General features: G+C 38.2%; 1 protein-coding gene across 4 annotated transcripts in view; it reads left to right on the top strand.

The window, feature by feature from the left end:
• KLHL36 (kelch like family member 36) overlaps positions 1-8905 on the top strand; it is a 61291-nt gene extending 52386 nt beyond the window's left edge. For all 4 annotated transcript variants that reach the window (XM_051974919.1, XM_051974921.1, XM_051974918.1 and 1 more), the window contains one exon: positions 2424-8905. In XM_051974919.1, the coding sequence (XP_051830879.1) occupies positions 2424-2979 (556 nt within the window). In that variant the 3' untranslated portion in view covers positions 2980-8905. The remainder of the gene's footprint in view (positions 1-2423) is intronic.
• Positions 8906-27444: the final 18539 nt, after the last annotated feature.

Below are 27444 nucleotides of genomic sequence, written 5' to 3'. Positions count from 1 at the left end.
TTGGTTGCCCAAGGTCACACATGATGACAGTAGCAGAGGTGAGATTCAAACCCAAGTCCACTAACTCCAAATCAATTATTCATTCTGTCATACACACTGCCCCCCATAATACCTGCCCTTGGCACTTACCTCATCATGTTTTTGAGATAATCAACTGAGAATATTTATAAAGACTTAACACGGCAGTTGGTACATTGTAGGTGCTTAATAAATACTTGTTCCCTCCTATCCTCATCCCTATTGCCCCATTGCATAGGGATTTTGTGAGGATCAAATAATATCATGTATGTGCATGCAGGCAGTTTTAAAGTTACAAAGTTCATTAAAAACATAAGTGATTTTATTGTGAAGGACATCTGGTATAGTAGTCTTTCTTACTGTTATATAAGAAATGTTTTGGTTTGGGTGGTGCTTTGATTTTATTAAATGAATGAATGAAAAAAAATATATGTGACAATGACAGGAAAGATCATTATCATCCCCAAGAAAATACAAACATTCTGGCCTGCCCTTTCCCCAGCTCCCAAACCCCAGTTCTATTGTCTCTGACTGGAAGCAATGTACAAGAGACGATGTTCCATTTTTAAATGGCCAGATTTATTTAATGTGAGGAACAATCAGTTCATAAAGGATGAATGGATGGAGTAGTAAAATGAAAGAAAAACCATTTATTAAGCACTTATTCTGTGCCAGGCACTATTCTATTACTGGGATACAAATATGAAAGTATAACCAGTTCCTGCCCTCAAGGAATTTACATTCTAATAGAGAGAGATGGCACATTGTGGTAGTCTGGACACCCGTGATAATTCCTTGCTATCCTTGGAGTTTCACAAAATCCCACGCATGGTAATGAGGAACTTCCCTCTTCACTTACAGGTGAAGAAATTGACATTTACAGAGCTGAAGGTGATTTGTCCAAAGTGACATAACACTTAAGTAACAGAACTGACCCAGCAATATGTTCTTTCCTCTACATCTATTTGGCAGCTTCTCCACCAAAAAAATAAATAAAAGCACATTCATTCCTTCCCCAATGATCCCACATGACATAAGAAGTTCAAATTGATCTGCATTCTATTAAGTGGTTGTTTTTAGAGAGATCACTTGACCTTTGAACTTCTTAATGGATCAAATAATTATTGAATAGTTGCTGTGTACACAGCACCCTTCTAGTCTGTGGGTTCATATAAAGATGCCGTGTGTTCTTACTTCACTAACTCTGACCACGGTACCATCATTCGCTATCTCCTGTAATTGTTACCTAATAGTAGCAGCTGGGAGCTAGGTGGTTCAGTGGGTAGAGCACTGGACCTGGAGTCATTAAGACCTTGGTTTAAATGTGGCCTCAAACATTGACCATGTAACCCTGGGCAAGTCCCTTAACTTTGTTTGTTTAAATCTGCTGGAGAAGAAAATGGCAAATCACTCCAATGGCTTTGCAGAGAAAACCCTATGGACAATAAGGTCATGAAAAGTCGGACCTGAGAAAATGACTCTACAGCAACTGTTTGTTACCATGTGTTATCTTTGACGTTCTTCTCATTTCCAATCAGTTATCAAGTCCTCTCAGTTTTATCTTCACAGAATGTATCCATCCCCTTGATTTTATAATTGCTACCATTATTTGTATAGACTCTCAATACCCTCACCTAGAATGAATGATAGAAATACCCACTGGTTCATAGACTATTGGTAAGTACTAGTAACTGGTAATAACTGTTAGCAATAGTGACTGACTTATTTATAATGATTTAGGAGTTACAAAGCATTTCACATCATCTTTATATTTCATATTATCTTTATTAGATCCTCTTAATAACTCATCGAGGTAGATAATGCAGTCCTTATCATCAAGCAAAAAAGGAACTGAGTGATACAATAGAATAAGTTACAGAGTAAAGAGTGACATAATGGATTTAGAATTGGACTTTGGGCTCAGATTTTGTTAAAAATCCTGCTATTTCCCGGGAATCTACATGATCCTGGTGAAGTTAATCTGGGTTTTAATTTCCTCATCTGTAAATTGGATTAAATTATTTCCAAGGTCCATTTTAGTTTTAATTTCCTGACTTGTGAGGCAACTAGGTGCACCGGCCCTGAAGTCAGGAGGACCTGAGTTCAAATCTACTCTCAGACACTTAACACTTCCCAGCTGTGTGACTCTGGGCAAGTCACTTACTCCCAGTTGCCTTAGCCAAACAAACAAACAAAAAGAATGAATTTCCTGAGTTGCTGATAGTCACACCAATAGGTGAAAAGGACAGGATAACCGATAGATGAATGTGCAAAGAAAGCATCAAAGATAACCTCAAGGTAACTAATGTAGAGTCCGTAAATGACGGCCACCTGACTCTAAGTCTGGTGTATTTTCCATTATAACCAGAAAGAAAGTACTGACCTTGACTTTTCCCCGTTTCTAGGTTCACCTATGGTCACGCCGGTACCATTTATAAGGACTTTGTGTATATCTCTGGAGGACACGATTACCAGATCGGCCCTTATCGGAAAAATCTCCTCTGCTATGACCACCGCACGGACGTATGGGAAGAGAAGAGGCCCATGATCACAGCCCGTGGCTGGCACAGCATGTGTAGCTTGGAGGAGAGCATCTACTCTATCGGAGGCAGCGATGACAACATCGAGTCCATGGAGCGCTTTGACATCCTGAGTGTGGAATCTTACAGTCCCCAGTGCAACCAGTGGACACGAGTGTCTCCTTTGCTTCAGGCCAACAGTGAGTCCGGTGTGGCCGTGTGGGAAGGAAAGATCTACATCCTAGGAGGCTATAGCTGGGAAAACACCACCTTCTCCAAAACGGTCCAGGTTTATGACCGTGAAAAGAACAAGTGGTTCAAAGGGACCGACCTCCCGAAAGCCATTGCTGGAGTATCTGCCTGTGTTTGCGCCCTGAAGCCCAGACCAGAAGACAAAAAAAAAAAAACTAAAACTAAGAGGCATCAGGATCGAGGGCGATGATTCACCTGGGATGACCCTGCTCTTTATCCAATCATCTTCAAGAATATTTTCTTTAATGGCAAACTTTTTTTTTTCCCAGCACTTTGGGGACAGAAGCACAGATGCTAAGACATCGGGAACTCGGGCAGAATCCTCTGGCACAGTTTAGTGACTCACAAGAGAGAAAAGTGCTATTACAGTTTTAAGCTAGAAATGCATATTCCGTAACATTTAGCTACAATTTATTACTTTTACGTTTCTGGTTATTCTCCAACAATAACAATTTTTAAAAGATCTCTGTAATGTAGCTTGTTATTTTACAGAATAGGAGCGGTAAGATCATAGATCTGGAAGGTCTATCTAATCCCCATTTTACCAATGAGGAAACAGGCCCAGAGAAAGAAGTCACGACTCCCCATTTCCACATAGCTGCTTAGTGGCCGACCTGATACTACCACTTAGGTCTGCTGTCCTTTGACCAGAATTTGTTTCTTTCTAGAGGAATTGCCCTAGAGTGAAACTTTACAGACAACAAAAGCGTTGGGGTACCATTGTTGTCGGTGATCTTACCACACTATGCCTTATAGGTTTTTAATGCAGTTAGGATAGTATTAAAAGTTTCAAGCGACCAGTATGTATTAGTAATCACAACTTTCTAAAACCATCGCCTCTGACTCTTAAAGTGACAATAGGTCGTTTTGAAAAGCAAACAAAAAATCCAAACAGGTGTGATGAATACATGAAGCCCTTTATTTATGTTTTCATGCATCAATTTCATCCCTCAGATTCATTAAATTTCTTAGGTTTCTAATGTATTAAGTTAACATAACCTATATTCCTTTCTCTGAAAACTTTGATCACAAGCAATGTTATTTTTTTTACACATAAACTGCTCTTGAAGGACAGACCAGAGACTCTGATATAAATTGCTAATGAATACTTGGCACCTCCTATAGGGAAGTGTAACTGGGTTGTGTCAGTTACTGGCTCTGACATCATTGATCTTCATAACCATGAACTGATCATGGTTGTCCTCTGAGCCCTCGGTTATTACATCTTTAAAATGAGGAGATTAGGCTAGATGATGTCCAAAGACCCCTCCAAAGCTACAGTAAATGAAGGATTTTACAAATCCATATAAACTACTATGAAATATTTAGCACATGCTTTCATGCTCCATCCCTGCCTAAGTCAAAATTAATCATGTAGAGGTTAGTGTAAAGCAAACTTTTTAAATAGGGGGCCAGTTCACTGTCCCTCAGACTGTTGGAGGGCCGGACTATAGTAAAAATAAAACCTTTGTTTTGTGGGCCTTTAAATAAAGAAACTTAATAGCCCAGGGTGAGGGGGATAAATGTCTTCAGCTGCTGCATCTGGCCCGCGGCCCGTAGTTTGAGGACCTCTGGTGTAAAGTATCAGAGAATGTTTGGATAATTTTTTAAATGTCTAGAATCGAGGCAGCTAGGTGGTGCAGTGGACAGAGTATCAGCCCTGAAGTCAGGAGGACCTGAGTTCAAACCTGACCTCGGACACTTAACACTGTCTAGCTGTGTGACTGGGGGAAAGTCACTTAACCCCAATTGCTTCAACCAAAAAGGAAAAAAAATGGCTGATGTCCTGACGCCAAAGGCCCAAGTAACAGAGGAGAGAGGATATTGTAATCCTTGAAAGATCTCATGTTGTCGGGCATTAGAAAAGTCATGATTAAAAAAAAAAAAAAGATAATTATTGATATCAAAACACAGTAGCAAAAGTCTTGAAGGACAATATAGAATAACTGGCCTGGAGGCAGGAAAATTTGGGTTCAAATCCGTCCTCAGAAACGGGCAGATCATAGAACTGAATAATAAGCTCTCTAAGCTTATAAATTTGGCAAAAAAAATATAGAGCTTCCCATGAAATTACAAATCTGATTTTTTTTTTAAGGGAAAAAGAAAACAATTTTAAAATTTATTCCCTTCTAACTATGATTTTCTGTTAGTTCTCTCCTTAGTCCTAGGAAAATACAAACTGGGGCTTGGGCTGTATTGTAAAACACATTTTTCAGGCCTCTGTTGAGTCCAATGGCACTGACAGAGCCTGGTACTCAATGGTAGCCTACACTGTCCGATTCTGCTGCCCTCTACTGGTAATTGTGATTTAACAGGTTTTTAAAATAGAAATGTCCTTCCTGTCAAGAGGCCTGACGGTGCTAACCCTGGACTTCTAGACTACGGCAAAGTGGATCAAAGTTCTCCCGATCTTCCTCAGCAGAACAGTTGTCGAGCTCAGTGCCTGGTCTGTTATAAGTGCTGTGGAAATGCTCGTCCGCTCTACTTCCCTTCCCTTCCATAATTCAACATTTCATCTTCACCATCACATAGCCATTGCTGTGATTTTTTTGCACCTTACAAAGGTTCCAGGGTGGGGAGAAAGGCTGTGATCTTAGGATCCCATAAATGATTATGGAAGCTGGGAGATAAAGCTCTACTCCCAGTGCGAGCAGTGACATCTATCCCTTTGAAATACATGAAGGTTAAGACAGATATAGATAGCAATTTCCAGATGACCCTATAATTACCAGGTATATTATTTATAATAAAGGTGATAAGCATTAGTTAGCACTGGATTCTGAACTCCCCATTTGGGGCTATTGGGACTTTGGTCTAAGATCTTGCTGCATCTCCCTTGACAGTATTAAGGCGTGCTTTATTTGTTTGGGGCTTTTGATTTTTTAAGTTTTCTTCTATAAATCACTTGGATTGAGTTTTTCCTTTTAAAATACAAATTCAAAAATTACTTATGCAGCATTTCTGAAAACTGTAGCTCTGTATTAGCTAGAACAGGGTTTCTTAAACTTTTCCTCCTCACAACCCCTTTTCACCCAAGAAATTTTTGCGTGACCCTAGGTCACATAACCCTAGGTTACACATATATCCTAGATATCTAAAATATGTATACAAATAAAACATTTACTGATAATAAATCATAATTTCATAACCCCCACATTCAATTAGGGGATAGTTTAAGAAGCTGGAAACCAGCTTCAAATATATATTGGATTTGGAGAATAGGTAGCATATATGCATATGAAAAATCTCAGTCACTTCATGTTAACAGATATTCCCCATCAGATGTATCTCTTTGGAAATTGCCATCTCTAAGCAAATAGAGTATTTTTCAGTCACATTCTTGAAAAGTCGACTCAACACTACTTTGAAAACAAGTGAGTCCTTTGTAGATTTTCTAAATGATTATGTTTTATCTTATTTTGTTTTCAAAAGGTCCTAGAATGTAACTCAGTGTCAGATATGCATTCAAAGTCCATATTTACTAGGACAGGATAATAGAAGTTTGAACATATTTGGGGTCAATAAATTGATATATTAAAGACCTTTGATTTATAATTCTCAGGGTGGGGTCTTCCTCCACCAATGAAGATTGGACTCCATGATTTATGTAGTCTTAGAGAATTGTCTGAGACTTAAATCAATTTTGATATATTTTGCGGGGGGAAGCCTGGAGAGCTTTCCTGTCTTCAAGCTTTTTTTATTACTCCATTTCATTAGTTTAGAAGGACTTTGCTATCAACAAAGTTGTTCTGAAAGCAATCATAGTATTTACAGCTGGAAGGACCGTAGAGATCATTTAATCCCAAAATAATAGCTATTTTGATTGGTCCACAAAGCAAAGAACCCAGTGTTGTCTGGCCCAAAAGCCATACCGAATATTCAGAATTTATGGTGAGCCAGGGGTATTATTTTAAACCCCCAACCAAAGAGCTGACTCCAATGCTTGAACCCTTCATGAACCTAAACAAATTTTTAAAAATAAAAAACATAGAAAGCAACCTTATTAGATGATTCTAACATTTGGCAGGAACCCAAATCTCACAGTTGTATATTTATTCAATGTTACAAGTTGGGACTGAGAAGTAGTATTCTCAAGGGATAGATTTCAATTCAATTTAATTCAACAAGACTCATTGCAAATTCACAACCTTCTCAAAAGCAAAACTTATGAGCAGCATTACTTATGAGAACTGGGGTTAGCAAGCTTGGCAAAGGAGGAAGTGTGATTACTGAGAAGCAATGCAACCTAGCTGTAGGAGCATTGTACATGACAGCAAACATCTTTGAATGTCAATTTATGCTCTGCTGTTTAACTACACATGTGACTCTGGGCAAACCATTGAATACCGATGAGCATCCATTTCTTCCACGGCAAGATGGGCCAAGGAGTGGAAGATTATGGCGTGGACAAGAACTCTTAAGATCTCTTTCATTTCTGGATTCTATGATCAGGCTAGGATGACATCTCAGTAATAGTTAAAAGCTTTCTGAGAAATGACTCTTCCAAACTTGTAGGATATACTGTGGTCTTGGTGTGGTATATATATATGTATTATATATATATATACACAGGCTTTCTTTTCATTGTGACCATCAGTAGTGCAGGATTTATCCAATACATTCTAGAGCAGCACCTTAAAAGCCCTTTGTTATTCTACCTTCTCAACTCTATTATTAGCACATAGATTTGAGCACAGCTATTAGATGCAGTGATTGGCTATTTAATAAATCTCACTAAGTTGGATCACGAATGTCCATGGATAAGAGATGGTAAGAGTTGTGTTTTCTTTTTCTGTTCTTTTTGCTGGGGTGCAGGTGATCCATACAGAACACCAGCCGAAATTCCTGTGTTGTAGGAAATACTCATAATTACAAAAGTAGCTGAGATGCTGAGGCACAAATTCTGCATCTGCCCAGCAGGTTTTAGAATTTTTGAAACGTTTTTATACTTTTGTATACCATATCTTTTGCTAATACCTTGCCTCTAGATTGCCTGCTGGGTTCTCTCCTGGAATGCTGCTCAGCGGTGAGGACCCTTTGATCCCTGCCTGGAGCCCATTGTCTACTGTTTGTTCCCTGGCTCTAATTATTGTGGTGTGATGCAGCCTGCCCGTGATATCAGATGGGGCAAAGTGCATGATTATCTGGCAATTCAGTTTTGTAGTGCCACTTACTTATAAGGCCATTGATGATTTGCCACGGGGACTTTTTATACTACCGTGAGATGTTATTATGTCAAGAAATGTGTTTCTTTAAACTACTTCCTCAATACCTCCCAGCTCCCAGTGCCTCACACCCCTTGGTAAATATTCGTGGCTTCATTGATTGGCACATCACATTTCTCATGTGTTTACCTCTTTATGCAGAATATGACTTTTTGTGAATGGGAATAGTCCCACACTTCTATTTACATACCTTTTTTTCTGGTCTCAATAATGTGGAAATAAAAGATATAAATCTTGCTTGCACTTCACAAACTCATTGTCTACATCTTTAAGTGTGAAAACAAATTCATTTCTTGCTTGTTCTTTCTAGGGTTAGAATGGAGGTCTTGGGGTCTCCCTGGTCTCAAGTAATTGCCACTAGGAGGGGCTGTCTTTGAAAAGTTGTAAGAATATAAAGTCTAAGGTGGGAAGAGGGCCCTGCTCAGGATGGTCCAACTTGTTTTGTCATAGAATGAACAACAGAAAGAAACATCTTGGATATTTGAAAGTTACAAGGAATTTAGATCCTAATTTCTGTTAATAATAAAAACAAGGATATAGATTCTGTTGTACTGAATGAGATGCCAGTCTTCTCTTATATTACTCACTTCCCTAACATTTTCTAGGATATTGAGTGGTTCGGTAACTCTGGAGTAGTGTTGGCCCTTAAGTAACAAATTTTGGTGGAGAGAGGAGAAGGGGGAAGGAGAGAGAGGAGAGAAGGCTGTGATTTTAAAAATTGTGTTTGTATTTGTACTTTGTTTTTTCATTTAAAAACACTTGGAACTTCTCTGCATTTTCTTTTTGTTTGAATTAATTCCTGCATGTTGCTATATTTTCTTTATAGTTAATCATATAAGAAAGTATTAAATTCTTGAAACACATTAAAATCACTTGCCTGTTAGAACATGATTTTTTTAAAAAGAGTTTCCTTGTTTTCTGTGATGATTATCATAATCTTTCATCCTGTTTGATGGGAATATTTAAAAAGAAATACTTGTATGTTTAATCAGATATATTTTCTGTATCATCTGAATGACTGACTGAGAAAAATCTTTTATAGAGGGTAGGGTTGGCCATTTTGGAAGGCCAAAATTTGATCTTTTTGCTTCCTTCTTTATTCTTGAAAGAGATAAGAGTGGAGTCTTTCCTAGTTCTTATCTATCTCCTCCCAGGAGGCTGGTTTAGGTTAGGTCAAGAGTCAACAACCTTTTAAAGATGTAAAAAAATATTTTTAACTCTTCATGTCATACCAAAACAGCAGGTGGATTTGACTGCTAAGCTGTAGTTTGCTCATCCTTAGTTTTAGTAGGTTAATTTTCTTAGTTCGAACCCTCATCTCTCCAATTGGCTTAGGAGCAATTTAATAGACTTCAGGCCCTTTGGTTTCTTTCTCCTGTTATATTCTGGAGTTTATTATCAGAAGAAAAGTTATCAGCACAATCACAATAGCTCAAGGCCCCAGTTAGGAACATTCCTAACATTTACAGAAAGGTTTGGTTCTCTGTCTTAATTGAAATTTTGCATTTCTATTACCTGACTTCCTCTATGGCCCTTTTCTCAGCATGGGCTAAGTAAGTACACACTAAAAGCTTTCATGCTCACTCCAGGTTTCTTTATATTTGAAGCATAATAAAGATAGAAGGAAGGCTTAGATAAAAGAAGGGAAAAGAGTATTTAACTGTACTTGTTACTGGACAAGCACAGGGAGGAAAAAAAAGGGGGGGAAAGATTCAAACTTTAAGAACTTTCATTAGTTCCTGAAGCGGCAAATTAAAGCCTTCCCTTACGGCCAATTTCTGGATTCCAAAGTTGTCTGCAGAAACCCTTTATTCTTCTCTCTCTCTCTCTCTGTCTCTGTCTGTCTGTCTGTCTCTCTCTCTCTTTCTCTCTTTCTTTCTCTCTTCTCCCTCTCCCTCTCTCTCTTCTCCCTCTTCCTCTCTCTCTGTCTCAATGTCTCTGTTTCTGTCTGTCTGTCTGTCTGTCTCTCTCTTCTCCCTCTCCCTCTCTCTTTGTCCCTCCCTCTCTCTCTGTCTCAATGTCTCTGTTTCTGTCTGTCTCTCTCTCGCTCGCTCTTCTCCCTCTCCCTCTCTCTCTCTCTCTCTCTCTCTCTCTCTCTCTCTCTCTCTCCCTTTCTCTCTCTCTTTCTCTCTTCTCCCTCTTCCTCTCTCTCTGTCTCAATGTCTGTTTCTGTCTCTCTGTCTCTCTCTCCTTCCTCTTTCTTCTTGCCCTCTTATCTTTCTCCCTCCATTTTTTCCCCCTCAGTTGCACTGCCCCATTCTGCTATTGGGTCTCTTTAGCTCAGTTGGTTAAACCTTATACCTCCTCCCCCACTCACTACAGCTCAGGCTCAGTCTCCTAGGTGTGCCTCAATTCTGCCTTCCAGGTCAAAGATCATGATAATCTCAATCTCTTTCAGGATGAAAGAAAATGTTTGTTCCTCTGAACAACAAATCCCAGAATGGCATTCAGTTCTCAACCCCCCATCCTATTGCTGTTCTATGTTCTGTTACATTGGGACAGAGCTTCCAAAATTGTTTGCATATACATGTTTCTAATTCATTTTTCCTGTTAGAAATTTCCTTCAAAATCTTGAATGCAGTTCTAGTTGTATGAGCCTGAAAAAATCAAAGTGTGTGCTTAGATGCTTAAACAAAGGTCATTAGATTTGAGAAGAAAAGAATTCAGCACATAACACTGCTTATGATCTCTGATTTCTTAGGATGGTGGAGTGAAAACAGTTCCAGATTTGGAGTCAGAATTGAAAATCTGACTGCCATTTTTAGCTGTGTTACCCTCAACAAGACATTTACTTCTCTGTTGATTTTTTCTCCATAAAAGGGAGATGCACTCCTTAAAAGATTAAACACTGTGAAGGGAAGGAGTATTTATCCTACCAGTTTTCTGGGCATATTTACAAGCTGTTGTAAAGGGGAAAACCCTGAGAGTGTTCTGTAATTGGGAATTACTTTTATTCTCATAAACTTTAAAACACTCTCCAGAACTTGGTTGGCTTATAATGTTGTGCCACACTTCCCTCTTATTGTCCTGACTCAGTTTCCCTAATTGTCTAGATTTAGTTTCCCTAAATTGTCCTGCCTCAATTTCCCTAAATTGTCCTGCCTCGGTTTCCCTGAATTGTTCTGCCTCAGTTCCTAATTATTCTGCTCAATCCTGCAACACCACCCCTTCCTCCTAATCATCATGATCTAGATAAGGAGAAAGACCTTCTGTCTTAGACATCATGACCCCAGCCCTTCCCAATTTATCAGAATGTCAGTGCTCTCCCCCCACCCTGTCAGAATCCGATTGATAGTCCGTTCCCACTCTCAGTGCTCTGACTCCGCCCCTGCCTCAGTCTATCCCCTGGTAGCTCAGAGCCATGTGCATTTGTACTTCACAGGAAGCACACATTAGCTGCTGGATGCTTTGGACATCAGCCCTGGAGGCATCATGCCCCCCTGCACAATCTCTCCCTTTCAAATAAATTATTAAAAACTCTAATCTCTATCTTGCCTCAGTTTCTCTGGCATTACAATTTATTGATTAATACTTTTCTTGCCCCATTTATTCTTATTGATATATAATATTTTAATACTTCAGTGAACTGTGAAGTCATCAATGTAGGTAGTCCATTCTAGGAGCAGAAATGATAGTCCTTCCATGATGTGGTAAATGGTTTTGGTGAGTTGCTGAGCCTGAAAAATTCATCAGTTTACAGCCCATCTAGTTCAGAACCTCTATTAACCAAGCTGTCCTGGTTCTCAGATGACATTGCTGCAATCTCCTATGGTTGTGATTTGAGCACTGTGGATAATTCATTTATCATGATTATGTAGCACCTTGCATTATCTAATTTGAGGTCCCCCCCTCCCCATGGATACTAGCATTGAATTGGAATCAGAGAAGCTGAGTTTGAATCTCAAGTATTCCTTTTATGTCTTTAAGTAAGTCATTCATCTCTCCTGGGCTTTACTGATGAGGTTTAGATTTGGGATACCCAAATGAAATTAGGGTTTCTGGTGGTCAGGAAATTAAATGAGGTCTAGTGGCAGGTTCGGGGTTCAGGGAGTCAAATGGAGGGGATTGGCTTCCTTGCAACCCCTTTGGATTTGGGCACAAGGGTAGGGAGTTCTGGAGAACTCCCTTCTGGCAGCAAAGTTCTCTGTAAAGGAATTTACAGACCTGAAAACCTAGAGTGATAAAAGAGGTTTATTATGGGGATTGGAAATAAGGTTCAAGTCTAGTTAAGGAAATAGGTGAGGGTAGAGAGAAGAGGGCACTGGAAACAGTATTCCAGTGGGCAGAAGTCCTTGGGATGCCAACATAGGGCTGGCATGTTTGGAACCTCTACAAAGAGAGGATTTTAGTATGGCTCTTTTATAATAGGGGGCTTTGGCTACAAGCTGAAGGGAGCTCCTGGGTGGATCCCAGGTTGGCTCCTGATGGGTTTCAGCTAGGGCTAGAATTTGAATTGAATTCAATGGGTTTCAGGACTGAGCCAACCCCACCCAGATAACAAGGATGAAACTGTGCTTGGGGGTGGAGTCCCTTCACTGAGGCAGAGTTGAAGGAGATTTTCTCCTTTAAGGATTTTCAGAGTTTTGGGGTTCTCTCTTCATTTACCTTCCCCATCTGTACTGTAATGCCAGAGAAACTGAGGCAGGAGAGAGATTAGAGAGTTTTTAATATTTTATTAATTGGAGAGCATAATTGACTGGACAGGACTCTCTTCCCAAATTATCCAGTAATGAATGGGAGAATCCCAACTCCTTAAATACCTTTTACAAACAAAGAAAAAGGGGAAAGAAGCGGGGAAACTTCTTCACAGATCCATTTGGCTCTGTCAGGATGGGGGAGGAGGCTATACATTCTTACTAAAAGCCAGAGACAGGATGTCTGAATAAACAGAAGTAAAGATGTCAATGAGGTATCTGGGATAGGCTTATCTCTTGGAATATTTTAGAGGCATAGTGTAAATTCTTGAAGACAGAAAGAGTCAAGAAGTCTAATAACCTTAAAGTAAATGGTCCTCAGCCTTAATGGACCAGAGGGGGGTTTTACAACTAAGGGGAACAGTTAAGGAAACTGAGACAAGGGAAACTAGTACAGGGAAACTGAGGTAGAAGAGTTCAAAAGAGACTATGGCATAACAGTATGAGGAGTAATGACCTCACTTGTGTTTTCTTGCTTTTGCTTGTTCTTTTCTTCTTGAAGAGAACCAGTGACATCACTGGTTTTGACTTGAGGGGGAATTGGATTTAAGTGAAGCAAAGTTGGGAAAAGTTGTCAGCCTCACATTCTCTTCCCAAGTCATTGATGTCCAGTGGCAGTTCCAAATCAAGCTGGCCAGTGATGGCCCATGGATGACGTTGATGTCTTTGATGTCTGACCCAGCTCTAAGTGCTCCAGAGCATCTGCTTCTGCTGCCTTTGATCATTAGAACTAATCCATCCATGCTTGAGGTAACGTGCCCCCAACTCAACAGTGTTTTTGAGGTCTGTTAGTTGCCCTCAACCTGATTTGGGCCACCCGCCTCCTTTCCAGCCCTGAGTATATGATCAGTATCATTGTCCCTATTTTGCCAATGATGAAGCTAAATTGGTCATTCAGGGAGTCTAGGAGAACTGAGTATCATGCTGCGGGAAGCAAGATGGGAAGTGACCCTACATTAAGCTTAGCAGGCAAGCCTGGGATGCCTCAGAATCAAGCCAGGCAAAGAAGAACTTAAGCTGCAGAGGAGGATTTATGAGCTTAGGCCAGGTAGTAGATGACCCTGCAGACACTGACCCCCACCAGATGAAGCTGAAGTTCATAAGCTGAATGTCCTGGCTCTCTGTCCATGTAACCTGCTGAAACACTGGGTGGTTATGATAGATCTTTGATTTATTTAACATGTAAATGTAGTGAGCTCATCAAATTCATCCACAGTGGAGTTCTTGATTTAAATAAAGTTGTAGCAACATTAGGAGTATAGAAAAGAAGAATATATGGCATTAGATGGAATTGAGCTTATTCAAAAAAAGATTTAAGAATCACATTCAATGGATTGGATGTGATCTTGGTGGTTTTGAATCAAAAGTACCCCCCAGCAAAAGGAGATAAGGAATGAACTTTCTGGTTTAATAGCAATGGAAAAGGCTTTGCACGAATTAATGAAGGATTATGCTCAGCAACTATTGAACTAACAAATGACAAAAAAATGAACAATTTGATTATATGACCCTTTGAGATATGCATAATATTCAAGTTTTTCATGAACATTCTATTATTGCTGCAAAGATTCCAAAAGAAACCAAATGGAAAGGGCCAATTTATATATTTATTTGTATAAAATAGAACAAGATAACATGTACCAAAACATCTGAAGTAATGAGCACTATTTTATCTAAAAATAAGCTTACTGATCAAGAAGGGAATCTGGCTAAGGAAATGAAGTGGAAAAAAAAAAACCAACATGAATTGTCTTGGACGTTAAAAATCAAGAACAATTTCTATGATCTTTGTCGACTTAATTTCATCTGAGACTTTTTTTTCCACTTTGGACTTTTAAAAAAATCAATTATAGAAGAATTCTGTACCCAGTTTGACATCAATATTAAGGCCAATAATTTAAATAGCACAAGAGTATGCCGTTATAATCAACTTATTGTAGGGGGAAATGACTCATTTTATAAATAATTATGAAAATGTAAATTAGTGTTTACTTAAGTAAAGCAAAGACTCTCCCTATTGAAAAAAATTTATGAAAACAATCTTTTAGAATATACTGAGTCCCACCAGATGAAGCTGAAGTTCATGAGCTGAGCTACTAGCTCAGGGTAGTTTGGTATTAATATCAAAATATTTGGACTAATTGAAATTGAAGAACACTTCATATCATTAACTTTTTTCCCCCTGAGGCAATTGGGGTTAAGTGACTTGCCCAGGGTCTCTCACAGCTAGGAAATGTTAAGTGTCTGAGGCCACATTTGAATTCAGGTCCTCCTGACTTTAAGGCTGATGCTCTATCCACTGCATCATTTAGCTGCCCTAAGTCATTGACTTTCTTCACAATGTAAAGTATGTATTGAGTGAAATTATGCTTCACATCATGTGAGTACTGTTTGCATTGCTTGTAGTTAGTTATTTCAATAGTAAAGATGGGGGCAACTGGGTGGTATAGTGGCTAGGGTACTAGCCCTAGAGTCAAGAGGACCTCAGTTTAAATCTGGCCTCAGACATTTACTAGTTGTGTGACCTTGGATAAGTCATTTAACCCACTTGCTCTTTTAAAATGATGTGTGACCTTGGTCAAGTCACTTAACCCAGACTGCCTAAATTTTAAAAAATAATAAAGCATATACAATAAAATTAAATGTGAATATATTGTACATATCTTGATAAATGATTGTATAATTTATGAAAAATGTAAAAGATACATAAAATTTCCACTTTGTCCTGCAAAAAATAAAATGTAAATATGAAAAATTTTTATTTAAGTGATTTGTCCAAATTAACATAGGAAGTGACATATTTGGATAGTCAAAACCAGATCTTTAGAATCCAAGTATCCTCTTCTATCCATCATGTCTTGCTATTTTCAATCTGGAAGAAAAAAAATATTCCTCCTGTTCTAAAGGTGGCAGGTTGCTGCCACAGTCTTCTGATCAATCTTCTTTGAATTCAGCCTTTCTTCTCTTTAATAAATCTTCCACTCTATGAAATTAATAGTTCAAAAGCTCAGGCATGTCCATGATACTCCCCTGCTCAAGAAAGTCCCATGGCTCCCTGTTGCTTCTAGGGGAAAAAAAAAAAGATAAATTTCTCTAGCTTGTACTTTAAGTCCTTATGCATCTGGTTTTAACCTCTCTTTGCCATGCTGATTAAAAATGATTCTTTTTCACTCCAAATTCTAATCAAAAAGGCTGCCCTCCATTTTCTGCCTCCATGGCTTTGCACAAGTTATCTTTCATGTCTACAATCTTCTCCTTCCTCACTTCTATATCATGCTATGGAAAGCTACTTTAGGACTTAGTTTAAGTACAATTTCCTAAATGAAGCCTTTCCTGGTTCTGTTAGTTATTGAAATTGGTTTGCATTTATTTTGTATACATATTCTGTATTGATTTATCTATGTAGATATTGTTTCTAGGTAGTAGAACGTAAGCTCTTTGAGGGCAAGAACTTTCATTTTTATCTTTGCATTCATCAATTAAGTTGGATTGAGGTAGATAATATAAGCATATTTTTTCCAGTTTTCTAAATAAGGAAACTGAGGTTCAAAAAAGGCAAGTTACTTGTCCAAGGTCTATCCCATTGGCAAGAGTACAGGATTTTCTTTGTCATCATGATGTTGAGTTCCCCATCAGTAGGAGCTAACGAAACATAAATTTACCATTTGGAAGGAAGAATATTGTAAAGTTGATTCATTCATCACTGAATGAGACTGACTGATGTCTTGAGATGCCTTTCTTGTTGAGTTTCTATGACTCATCATTATTTGAGAAAAATGGAGGCATTTGCTTAAAGCCAGAGCTCATCTGTGATGCATCTAAGACTAGAACCAAGGTATTTTGAACTTCTCCAAAATAAAAACCAGTAGCAATTGGTCTATCTAAAATTGATGCATAAAAAAGTTGTATATTCCCTTTGACCCAGCAGTGTTTCTATTGGGTTTATCTCCCAAAGAGATTTTAAAGGAGGGAAAGGGACCCACATGTGCCAAAATGTTTGTAGCAGCCCTTTTTGTAGTGGCAAGAAACTGGAAACTGAGTGGATGCCCATCAGTTGGAGAATGGCTGAATAAGTTACAGTATCTGAATATTATGGATTATTAGTTTTCTATAAGAAATGATCAGCAGGATGACTTTAGAGAAACCTGGAGAGATTTATAGGAACTGATGCTGAGTGAAATGAGCAGAACCAGGAGATTATTGTACACGGCAACAGCAAGATTATATGATGATCAATGCTGATGGACATGGCCCTCTTCAACAATGAGATGGTTCAGACCAGTTTCAATGATTTTCTGATGAAGAGAGCCATCTACATCCAAACAGAGGACTGTGGGGACCTGAGTGTGGATCACAACGTAGCATGTTCATTTCTTTTGTTGTTGTTTGCTTGAATTTTATTTTTTCTTATTTCCCCCCTTTTTTATCTAATTTTTCTTGTGCACAAAATAATTGTATAAATATGCATGCACATATTGGATTTAACACATATTTTTACCATGTTTAACATATATTGGATTATTTACCATCTAGTGGAGGGAGTGGGGGAAAGGAGGGGTGAATTGGAACACAAGGTTTTGCAAGAGTCAGTGGTGAAAAATTATCCTTGCATATGTTTTTAAAATAAAAAGCTTCAATAAAAAAAAGTTGTATATTTTAGTATTCTGTGTAGATGTTGACATCAGCGAGATCCATTAAGGAAAATTGCGCAGCTAATAGAGCATGCAGAGATCTAAAGTAATGTGATACCATTATAACATAGTCTCGAGGCATAAAGTATGTGTCTGCTAAAGATAATTTTCAGTGGCTGATGGGAGTCCCAGTTCTTACTGCTAATAGCCAATAGGAAGATCTCAGAATGGTTATTTTTTTTATCTCCTGTGCTCAGTGTGCTCAGGATTATGAGCAACAGGTGTGTGTGTGTGTGTGTGTGTGTGTGTGTGTGTGTGTGTGTGTGTGTGTGTCAGGAGGACTCCAAGTGCTTTCCTGCGCTGTTAGCTAGAGCTGCTCTTGGGTCAGTCCTAATTAGCCAGAAGGTGACCAAAGTTCATATTACTTCCAGACCAAAGCAGGTCCCAGCTGCTCAAAATCTGGCAACGGTTTCTGGTCCAAGTTGGCTCTGCGTATTGACAATGTGCAATGTAGCTGCCTAGGGAAGGGCAGAACTACCTGCCCAGAAGTATTGCCCCGTCCCTCCCAGTCCTTCCATGTTATCAAAAATACCAGCTTTGAGGTCATCCTTGTGGATGCACTTTTCATTCAATCCATTCATTCAAGAAATCCAGGATCCCAAAATGTTAGAGCTTGAAAGAGTCTTCATTACAAAAAGATCAGAGCTAGGAAAAACCTAAAAAATAATCTAGTCCAATTTCATTCTACCAATGAGGATAATAAGGTCAAGAGAAGCAATGTGACTGACCCAATGGCATAGAGATGAAGTGTATAGAGAATTTTTTTTTTTTTTTTTTTTTTTTTTTTTGCTGAGGCAATTGCTCAGGGTCACACAGCCAGAACAAGTTAAGTGTCTAAGATCAGATTTGAATTCAGGTTCTCCTGACTTCAGACTGGTGCTCTATCTACTGCTCCAACTAGCTGTCCCTAGAGAACTTATTAATCACCAAATGTATGCAGAATATTGTGCTAAGTCCTTGGTGTAATATTCTTCTCTAAAATATAATGCTCTCGGGGAGCAGGTTTCTTGGGGTCTCTGGAAGCAGCCTTAGTTTCAGTTCAGAGTAATCACCTCAAATACAGCCAGGTATTAAAGTCCAAATCCTTTATTGTCTCTTTCAAAGTCTTGTCTCCTTTCCTGCGGCCAGGTTAGCTTTCTAAGAGGCCTTCTGTAGTCTTGGTTCTGAGAGCTTGAGCTCTGGCTTCTGAATCACCCCAACTCTCCAAAGGTTTGTGCTTCAGTCTCCAGCCACAACAAAGGTGGAAGATGGAATGAATCTGTCTCAGACTTCGAGAGCTTCTAGTGCGCTTGTCTTTTCTGGCCCTGAGAGCTTCTAGCTTATATGCTCCACGCAGAGTACACACCAATCATTCTATCACTAGGAAACCATTATTTGTTGTAGGATTAAATCAATGCTCTCCTCAATTCCATTTAGTACCTTGTTTCAAGTTCTGGCCCATCTCCTTGAGGATTAAATCAGTCATACAGAACCATGCTAAATGAGATAGTTATTGTCTCTATCAATTCCACTGACTTAGCACCTTGTTCAAGTTCTGGCCCATAACACTTTGTTATGATATTAATTTTACACAAAGCAAAGTCCCTGCTTTCATGGAGTCTCCAGGCTTTTAAGAAAGCATAACACAAATGCAGAGATATGGATATATCTGAATAACATATCATTATGTGATATGTAATAGCATATTATTAGTCAGTTCAAAAATAACAGTAATAGGTAAGATCTGAGCAGGAAGATCATTACTGATCAGAGGAATCAAGGAAAGATTCCTGGAAGAGAAAGTAGGGTATAGTGGACAAAATATTGGACCCAAAGACAAAAATACTAAAAAGTAGCCGGTGATTATATAGTCCAGTCAAGTTTGAAAGGTGTCCTCCAGATGTTAGTCGACAAGAATTTATTAAGTACCAGTGCTTAGTAGAGAAAGTCTGACCTGAAACAAAAGGGGATTGTGACAACCTTTTAGGAGGTGTTAGAGGCAGGGGAAGTTGAGAGCCATTGATGTGGTCAATATTTTGCTTTTTCCATCTTTCTCATTCCTGTGAATTTCCACTAGATTGTAAACTTTTTGAGGGCAGGCACTGATTTTTTGCTTCTTTTTGTATCCCTCGTGCTTAACACAATGCCTGGCACATAATGGGTAATAGTAATAAATAAATAGTAGGTAAATAAATAATTAGTAGATAATAGTAATAAATGTTTTTGAGTGATTGATTGATTTTATTGATTTTAACCAGCATGTTTGGGAAATACAGCATTCTGACTAATCAACTGTTCTGGCTAGGAATCAAACAGCATGGTATATAGATGGAGATCATCTGTTTTCTAAAAAGAGGGTGTCAGAAATAATGATAGTTTACACTTGTATTAAGGAAGCTAGGTGGCGCCATAGTGCATAGAGCGCCAGCCTGGTGTTAGGAAGACGCGAACTCCTGAGTTCAAATCTTACCTCAGACACTTACTAGCTGTGTGACTCCAGGCAAGTCATTTAATTCTGTTTGCCTCCATTTCCTCATCTGTAAAATGAGCTGGAGAAGGAAATGAAAAACCACTCCAATATCTTTGCCAAGAAAATTCCAAATAGGATCATGAAAGAGTCAGATATCACTGAAAATAATGGAATAAAAACAACTGGAGCTTTACTAGTATAGAATACTTTGGTGATCCTTCCATGTATTTAAAACTAGAAGAGATCTCAGAAGCTCTTCCCTCTCATTTCACAGGTATGAAAACTCAGATTGAGAGAAGTGGAGAGAATGACTTACCATCATGTTGGGATTCAATGGCTGAAGCAGAATTTGAACCTGGATCCTCAGTCTCCAAATCCAAACTCCTTTCCTCACAGTACACTACTATCTTATTTTTATACCTATTACCTTGTTGGATTCCCACAGCAATACTAGGAGGCAGATAATCCTCCAGAGAAGTTGATTTCTCAAAGGTAACCTCTAATATGTGGCAAAGTCAGGCCTTAAGCCTTGTTTTCTGGTTCAGAGTTGAGTGTGCCTTCTAGATACTAAATACTGAAAGGGAAGGCTTGGAGAATGAAAGGGAACAGCAGTCACTAAAAGTATCTACTATTTGCCAGGCTCTGTGTTAAGTGATTTTACTGATATTCCCTCATTTGGGATAATATTTGGGACACTAGAGACAAGACTTAGAATCCCATTGATGAAGAGAGCTCCTGGTGGGAAGCCTTCCTATCAGTTCAGCACTTTTCCTACCTCTTAGTCTTTGAGATTTGCCTAAAGCAAGAAAAGTTTTAAGTGTCATACCCAGGGTCTTACAGTCTATAGTTAAGTAGCTAACAATTATATAACTCCTTCTATGTGATAGTCACTGTGCCAAGTGCTTTACAAAAGCATTTCATTTATCCTCACAACAACTCTGGGAAATAGATATCTATTATTATTATTCCCATTATGCCCCAGAAAACTGAGCCAAATAGAGGTTAAACAACTTGCCCAGTATCACACACCTGTTATTATTCCCATTTTACAGATGGGGGAACTGAGACAAATAGAAGTTAAGTGACTTGTTTAACATCACATAGCTGTTATTATCTCCACTTCACAGATGAAAAAATTGAGGCAAGTAGAGAGTGAGTTGCCCAGCATCACACAGCTGTTATTATTCCCATTTCACAAATGGGGGAACTGAGACAAATAGAAGTTAAGTGACTTGCATTAGATCACACAGCTAGTCTGTGACAGAGAAAGGGACTGGACTCAGATCTTCTTAGTGCCAGTACCATAATGAAGATAATTTAATATTTTTCAGGATTCAGGCTCATCATCAACAAGAATGGGGGTTTTCATTTTGCCGTCTGTGGAGTTGGAGATTGAAGCAAATCTGGATAGACCCTAGGAAGTCAATCCCCAGCTCCAGCTTGCTTCCTGGCTTTCTGTTGCTTTCTCATAACGGTCCTGTGCGGGATGCTATTTGAGCTCTCCAGTTGCTTAAAATTCTGCATAAAGGGCCTTTTAGTCTGCTGTGATCAAGCAGACAGCTGATGCTATTTCCCTCCCTAAAAACTTCCTCTGTTCTGTGTCTGCACAGCTTGGCAGCTGGGAGCAAACATCGAGGAGCTGCTGCTGTTGCCGGGCGTCCTGTTGTCATGGTGATGTTTGTTTTACTGGATTTCATCGAAGAGTCATAGATCTTAGAGCTGAAAAGTGATGCCAGCCTTCTTCTGGGCCAGCCCTTTGCTTTAGGCCATCCATCATTTTGGGGGAGTGGGTACAGCAGGCTGACCTGTTTTGAATTCTTCCTCTTACACATGCGATGTATATGATGTCAAACAAGTCACTTCCTTCTTTTTTGAGCCTCAGTTTCCTCATCTGTAAGATGGGAATGATAAGATAGCAACTGCCGCATAAGGTTCTTATAAGGCTCAAATGAGACAAATGATGTATGGAAAGCAGTTGACCCATTCTACAACTATTGTGGAATCATTGAGTGTCAGCACGCCTGCCTTTGTATCAAAAAAATTGAGGTTTAAGTTTTGTTTCTGACATGGGCTGGCTGTTTAACTTCCCTAAATCTACAGTGAACAGGTTCAGGAGTGTGAATTTCCATTCCCATTTCCCGACTCTGATGAAATCAGAGGAGGCCCCCCAAGTATCTGTTGTTTTTTTTAATTGTCAGTTTAGTCTGGGATTCTGCCCCCCTGAAGCTGCTATTTCTAGGTGAAGACATAGTGTTTTCCCTTGCCTGATAGGAAATTTTATGAGATTTATTTGACAAGAAAGATATGGAACTAACTCATTTATCAGCCACACTAACAAAAGGCAAGTGATTAGTTTTATTTAATTGTAAAGCAAACACAGCATGATAATCACACCTCAAATGGTAGGTATGTAGCATGTTACACTCTAGTTAATAGTAATCTGTGTCACAAGTTAATAAGTATTAATGTGCCTACTGTGTGTTGAAAGATTGTATCAAACCCATGGGGTTATGCATAAAAAGTCAGGTGGAAGCAGGGGAGTTCTAGCAAAAGGAGAGTCTTCCATCCAGCTTCCAAAGGGAAGCCTCCCATTAATGAGGTAGTAAGGGAAAAGGTTTCCATTTTAGCTGTTTTCCGGAGTCTCCTTTCCCACTTTCATTTGTCTGGATGAAGACTTTTCAAGCTTGCAAAGACCCAGATGATGTTAGATTTCCAATTCTCCCATCAGTATCCTAGCAGCATCGTTTAGAGTAGCCAATGGGCAATGTCTGTTTTGGAAGCAGAGGAGAGATTGGTTGCAGATTCATGGAGATATGAGGAGCCTGGGGAAAAAGAAAAACAACCAAAAAAACAATACCAAGCCTAAGTGGGAGAAATGGCAACCGCAGACCACAAATCATCAGCACGCTGGTGCTAATTGAACTTCTGGGAGCTGGTTAGATCACCAACTGAAGCAGTATAGAGCAATCTGAGTTCAAATTTGGCCTCAGATATCTGGGCAAGTTATTTACCCTCCGTCTGCCTTGATGTGTTCATCTGTAAAATGAGAATTAAAACAACATCTACTTCTCACAGTTAATGTGATTGCCAAATTGGACAATATCTGTAAAGCACCTTAAAGTCATTCATAAACACTAGCTATTAGTTTGATATGTTAATAAAAAAGCTTCATTAATCCTTTTATCTATGTACAAAGATATAAACATTCCCTTTCCCTGTACAAATCTTGAGTAGTTAGTATCAGAAAAAAGATACTAATGCTTTTTTTTGAGCATGTATTTTGTATTTTTTAAAAGAATTCATTTCACTGGATTCTTTCCTACTAGAAGTCTAAATGAGTGTTAAACAAAAAGTCTTTTGTGGTGTTCTAGAAATCCTTCCAGTATTACTAGAGCTTGAGGGAAATTAGAAATTATCCAATGCAATACCTCCATTTTACAGAGTTGGAAACTGAGTCCCAAAGAGGGATTTCTGACTTTCAAAGTCACATACCTATATACTGGCAAAGTTGGAACAAGAAACCAGGTCTCTTGATTCCTAGTCCAGCAAGGAAACTAAGACATAGAGAAAAGAAGCAATCAATCTTAGAATACTGGAGTTGGAAGAAGCATGAATCCTCCCATTCCAGAGTGATCGTAAAACTTCCACTTGAAGATCTCCAGGGACAGGAAGCCCATTACCTTATAAGGCATCCCTTTTCATTGTTGGATAGATCTGATAATTAGGAAAATTTTCCCTTTTATTGAGCCAAAATTCCTCTCTGGAATTTCTACTGATTAGTCAAACTGCTGCTTCTTTGGCTGATAGTTTTGCTTTTGTATTTTGTAGGTAAAATGACACCTATTTTCTTTGATGCTTTTCTTGTGAAGGGGTATGCAACTTTTTACTTATTTAATTCACAGAGAATTATAAATATGACTCCTGCTTAAATAGGATTGATTCTGATAATTTCACCCTTGAAGTTACTTTACAAATACTTGGATGTGAAGAGCTGCTAAATGGAACAATGGCTAGAGCAACAACTCCAGAGTTAGGAGTGGACCTAAGTTCAAATCCATTCTAAGACACTTACTTTTTGTGTGATTCTGGGTAAGTCATTTAACTTCAATTGCCTCAAAACAAACAGAAAAAATACCCCAAATATTTGGATGTTAGATTCTCTCCAACTGATATTCTCTTTACAGATTTCAACTTTTGCATGACTTTTCATCCTGGTTCTTATCTATATCCTCCCCTAAATCTTCAACATGGGTTCCATCTGATATTTTGAGGTCTTCCAGTCTCTTGGCACTGTATGGATGCCAATGGAGTTACTGCTGTTCATAAATTCAGCCTGTATTTCAGTTTGCTGCCACATTCACCACCTCTCCACTTCTACAGCCTCTATAAGTTTATAAGGTAATGAGCTTGCTATTCCTGATGATCTTTGAGAGATTTTAAAATTCAGTATACATTTTAATTTGCCATACACTGTGGTTTAATGACACATTATGTCACATTAGTCCATCTTCTCATTTCAGTTGACCTCTCATCTCTTCCTTCTAATCTGGATGAGCTATCCAATCTCATAGATTAAACATCTTTAAAACTATGCAATCTAATTTAGGACTTCTTTGCTCTCTTGTCAAATTCTCTAATACCCATTTCTCCCCCAAAAGCCATAGTAAACAATCAGTTCTTAAGAAACTTTGCCTTGCTTCACAACCTTGGAGGTATTTATGGGTTTTCTCTCTCCCTTATCCCCACAGCTCAGCAGTTAACATGTATTGTCAATTCCAATTCCATAAAATCTCCTATATTTTCTGTCCTCGTTCAAGTCACCATTATCTTTCCCTGGATTATTTTAAGACTCACCCCATTGCTTTCTGTCTCTTGCTTCTCTACGCAACTGCCAAATTGATATTCCTAAAACATTGATCTGATCATATTGTGTACCTACTCAAAAATCTTCAGCCTTCAGTTGTTCTTTGGTACCCCTAAGATACTATGCAAGAATTTTGACCTATCATTTAAAGCAGTGTTCTCTATTTTTTTCTCCATATGTTTATACTATTAGAAATTATTGAACATCTGTACAAAGAGGTTATGTTTATGTGGCTTATACCTATTATCATATTAGAAATAAAAACTAATTTTGAATTTGTAAAACCTCTGAAAGAATTTCAGAATTCTCTGGACTACACTTTGAAAATCACCGATTTAATTCACTCTACAATCTGGCTCCTATCTACTTTTTCTCTCTTATTTTATATTCCTTCTCTTCACTACTCTCCATTCTATTCCAATTGGTCTGCTGGCTATTCTTATCCACATTTTCTCTCTCATTTCCATACCTTTACATAAGACGTTTTATATATCTGGAATACATTCTTTTCTCACCTCTTGCATTAAAGACCCTAACTTCTTTCAGAGAACAGCTTACATACCATATTTTTCCCAATCCCTTTTCTGATCCTTCAGGGAACTTTTCCCAGTCATTCTTGATTCTAGTACTTTCTTTTTGTTGCTTATTTCTAATTTATACTGTCTTTAGCTTGTTTTACATAGTTGTTTGCATATTGTCTCCTCTATTAGACTGTGAGCATCATGAGAGCAGGGATTGTGTTTTTGCTTTTCTTCCTATCCAGTGCTTAAAATAGTGCCTGGCACATAGCAGACACATGATAAATGTTTATTGACTTATTGATCCTTTCTAGATATTGATGTTTAACTTTGTGTCTTCTTGTCTTTATCTCAGTGTCTCTCTGTCTGTCTCTGCCTTTCCCTCTTTCTTACTTCTTCCCTCTCATCTTCCCTCCTTCCTTCCCTCCATCTCTCTCTTTGTTTCTTTCTGTCTCTGTCTCTATTTTTGTCTCTGTGTGTGTATGTTTGTCTGTCTTTTTTAATAGATGTTTTGCGAATCCACCTATATGTATTTATACTTTGCTTGTACATATTTTATTACTCCAGTAGAATGTAAGCTTTCTGAGGTCAGGAACAGTCTCATTTTTATTTGTGTACTCAGAGGCTAGCACACAGTACCTTTCATGGAAAAGACTGTCAAAAAAAAGTTTGTTGAATTTAATCTAATTGAATACAGTAAAAAGAGTAATTCAGATTTATTAATAATTAATATTAATTCAGATGGTTCTTTAATATTTACAACTTGCTATAAAACATCTTGATTGCTTTTGACACTTCATCTCCTAAACTACCCCATTAGTTGTCTCTCTAACCTTGGTTTTCCCTCATTACAGAGCTCTCTCTATACTTTCTGCACTGCTTTGTTATAGACAAACAAGAAATAGAAGTTGATATTGAATTTTGGTGTCACATATCACAGGAACATAGTATTAATTCTTAACTCCTTGGCTCATGTTCCATTATCTGTGTTTTTTTTTAATAATAGCTTTTTATTTTCAAAATATATATAAAGATAGTTTTCAACATTCACCCTTGCAAAATCTGGTGTTTCAATTTTTTTTCTTCCTTCCTTCTCCTTTCCCCCATTCCCTAGATGGCCAGTAACCCAATATACATGAAACATATGTAGTTCTTCCACACATATTTCCATATTTATCATGCTGCACAAGAAAAGAAATCAGATCAAAAAGGAAAAAAATAAGCAAGCAAACAGTAATTTTAAAACGGTGAAAATATTATGTTGTGATCCACATTCACTACCCACAGTCCTTTCTGGTTTTAGATGGCTCTCTTCATCACATCTACTGGAACTGGCCTGAATCACCTCATTGTTGAAAAGAGACACATCCATCATTATCATCATCACATAATCTTTTACTGTGTGCAGTGTTCTCTTAGTTTTACTCACTTCACTTAGCATCAGTTCATATAAGTCTCTCCAGACCTTTCTGAAATCATCCTGCTGATCGTTTCTTACAGAACAATAATATTCCATAACATTCGTATCTTATAACTTATTCAGCCATTCTTTAATTGATGCACATTCACTTAGTTTCCAGTTCCTTGATAGTACAAAAAGGGCTGTGCAACATTTTTGCACACTACATTTGGCTTTAAAAACTTTACCTATTAAAAAAAAAAAACAAAAAAACAGACCCACCCTTTCCACCCAGTTGTTCTTCACTTTCCTTACCTGATTCTGATAGCCACTTTCTTGCTTAACTAAAAGACTGAGCTTCCAGTTATACCTTCTATATCAAAGGAGTTCGGTACTTGTTATCCCTATGATCTAGAAAATCTGCATAAAATGTTTGACCCTCCTTTCACATCAAAGAAGAAGTCTGAAATTTTTCTTTTTCTCTTATGGGTTCTTTACAGTACCTTATTGCAAAATTTAGATTGATATTATGCAATAATTTATGTATATAAGCATACATAAATACATATTATAAACACATATAATTTTGGAATTTCTAAACTTTTTCTGTGTCATTTGCTAGGCTTCATCTATATGGAGCTTTTGCAAAATTCCCAACAATTTCCCCTTTAATTTCTATACCCATGATACATTGAAACTTCAACTGGGACAGTTGAGATGTGGAAGGGATAATTGTACATTCTATTGGGGGGATAAAAAGCAAGCCTTGACTGCTCTTTAGTCCTCCACTATCTCCTGAAGTTTGTCCAAGCTCT

The sequence above is a fragment of the Antechinus flavipes genome, chromosome 2 (genome assembly GCF_016432865.1).
Source record: "Antechinus flavipes isolate AdamAnt ecotype Samford, QLD, Australia chromosome 2, AdamAnt_v2, whole genome shotgun sequence".
Lineage (NCBI taxonomy): Eukaryota > Metazoa > Chordata > Mammalia > Dasyuromorphia > Dasyuridae > Antechinus > Antechinus flavipes.
This window is presented reverse-complemented; position numbering and strand designations above follow the sequence as displayed.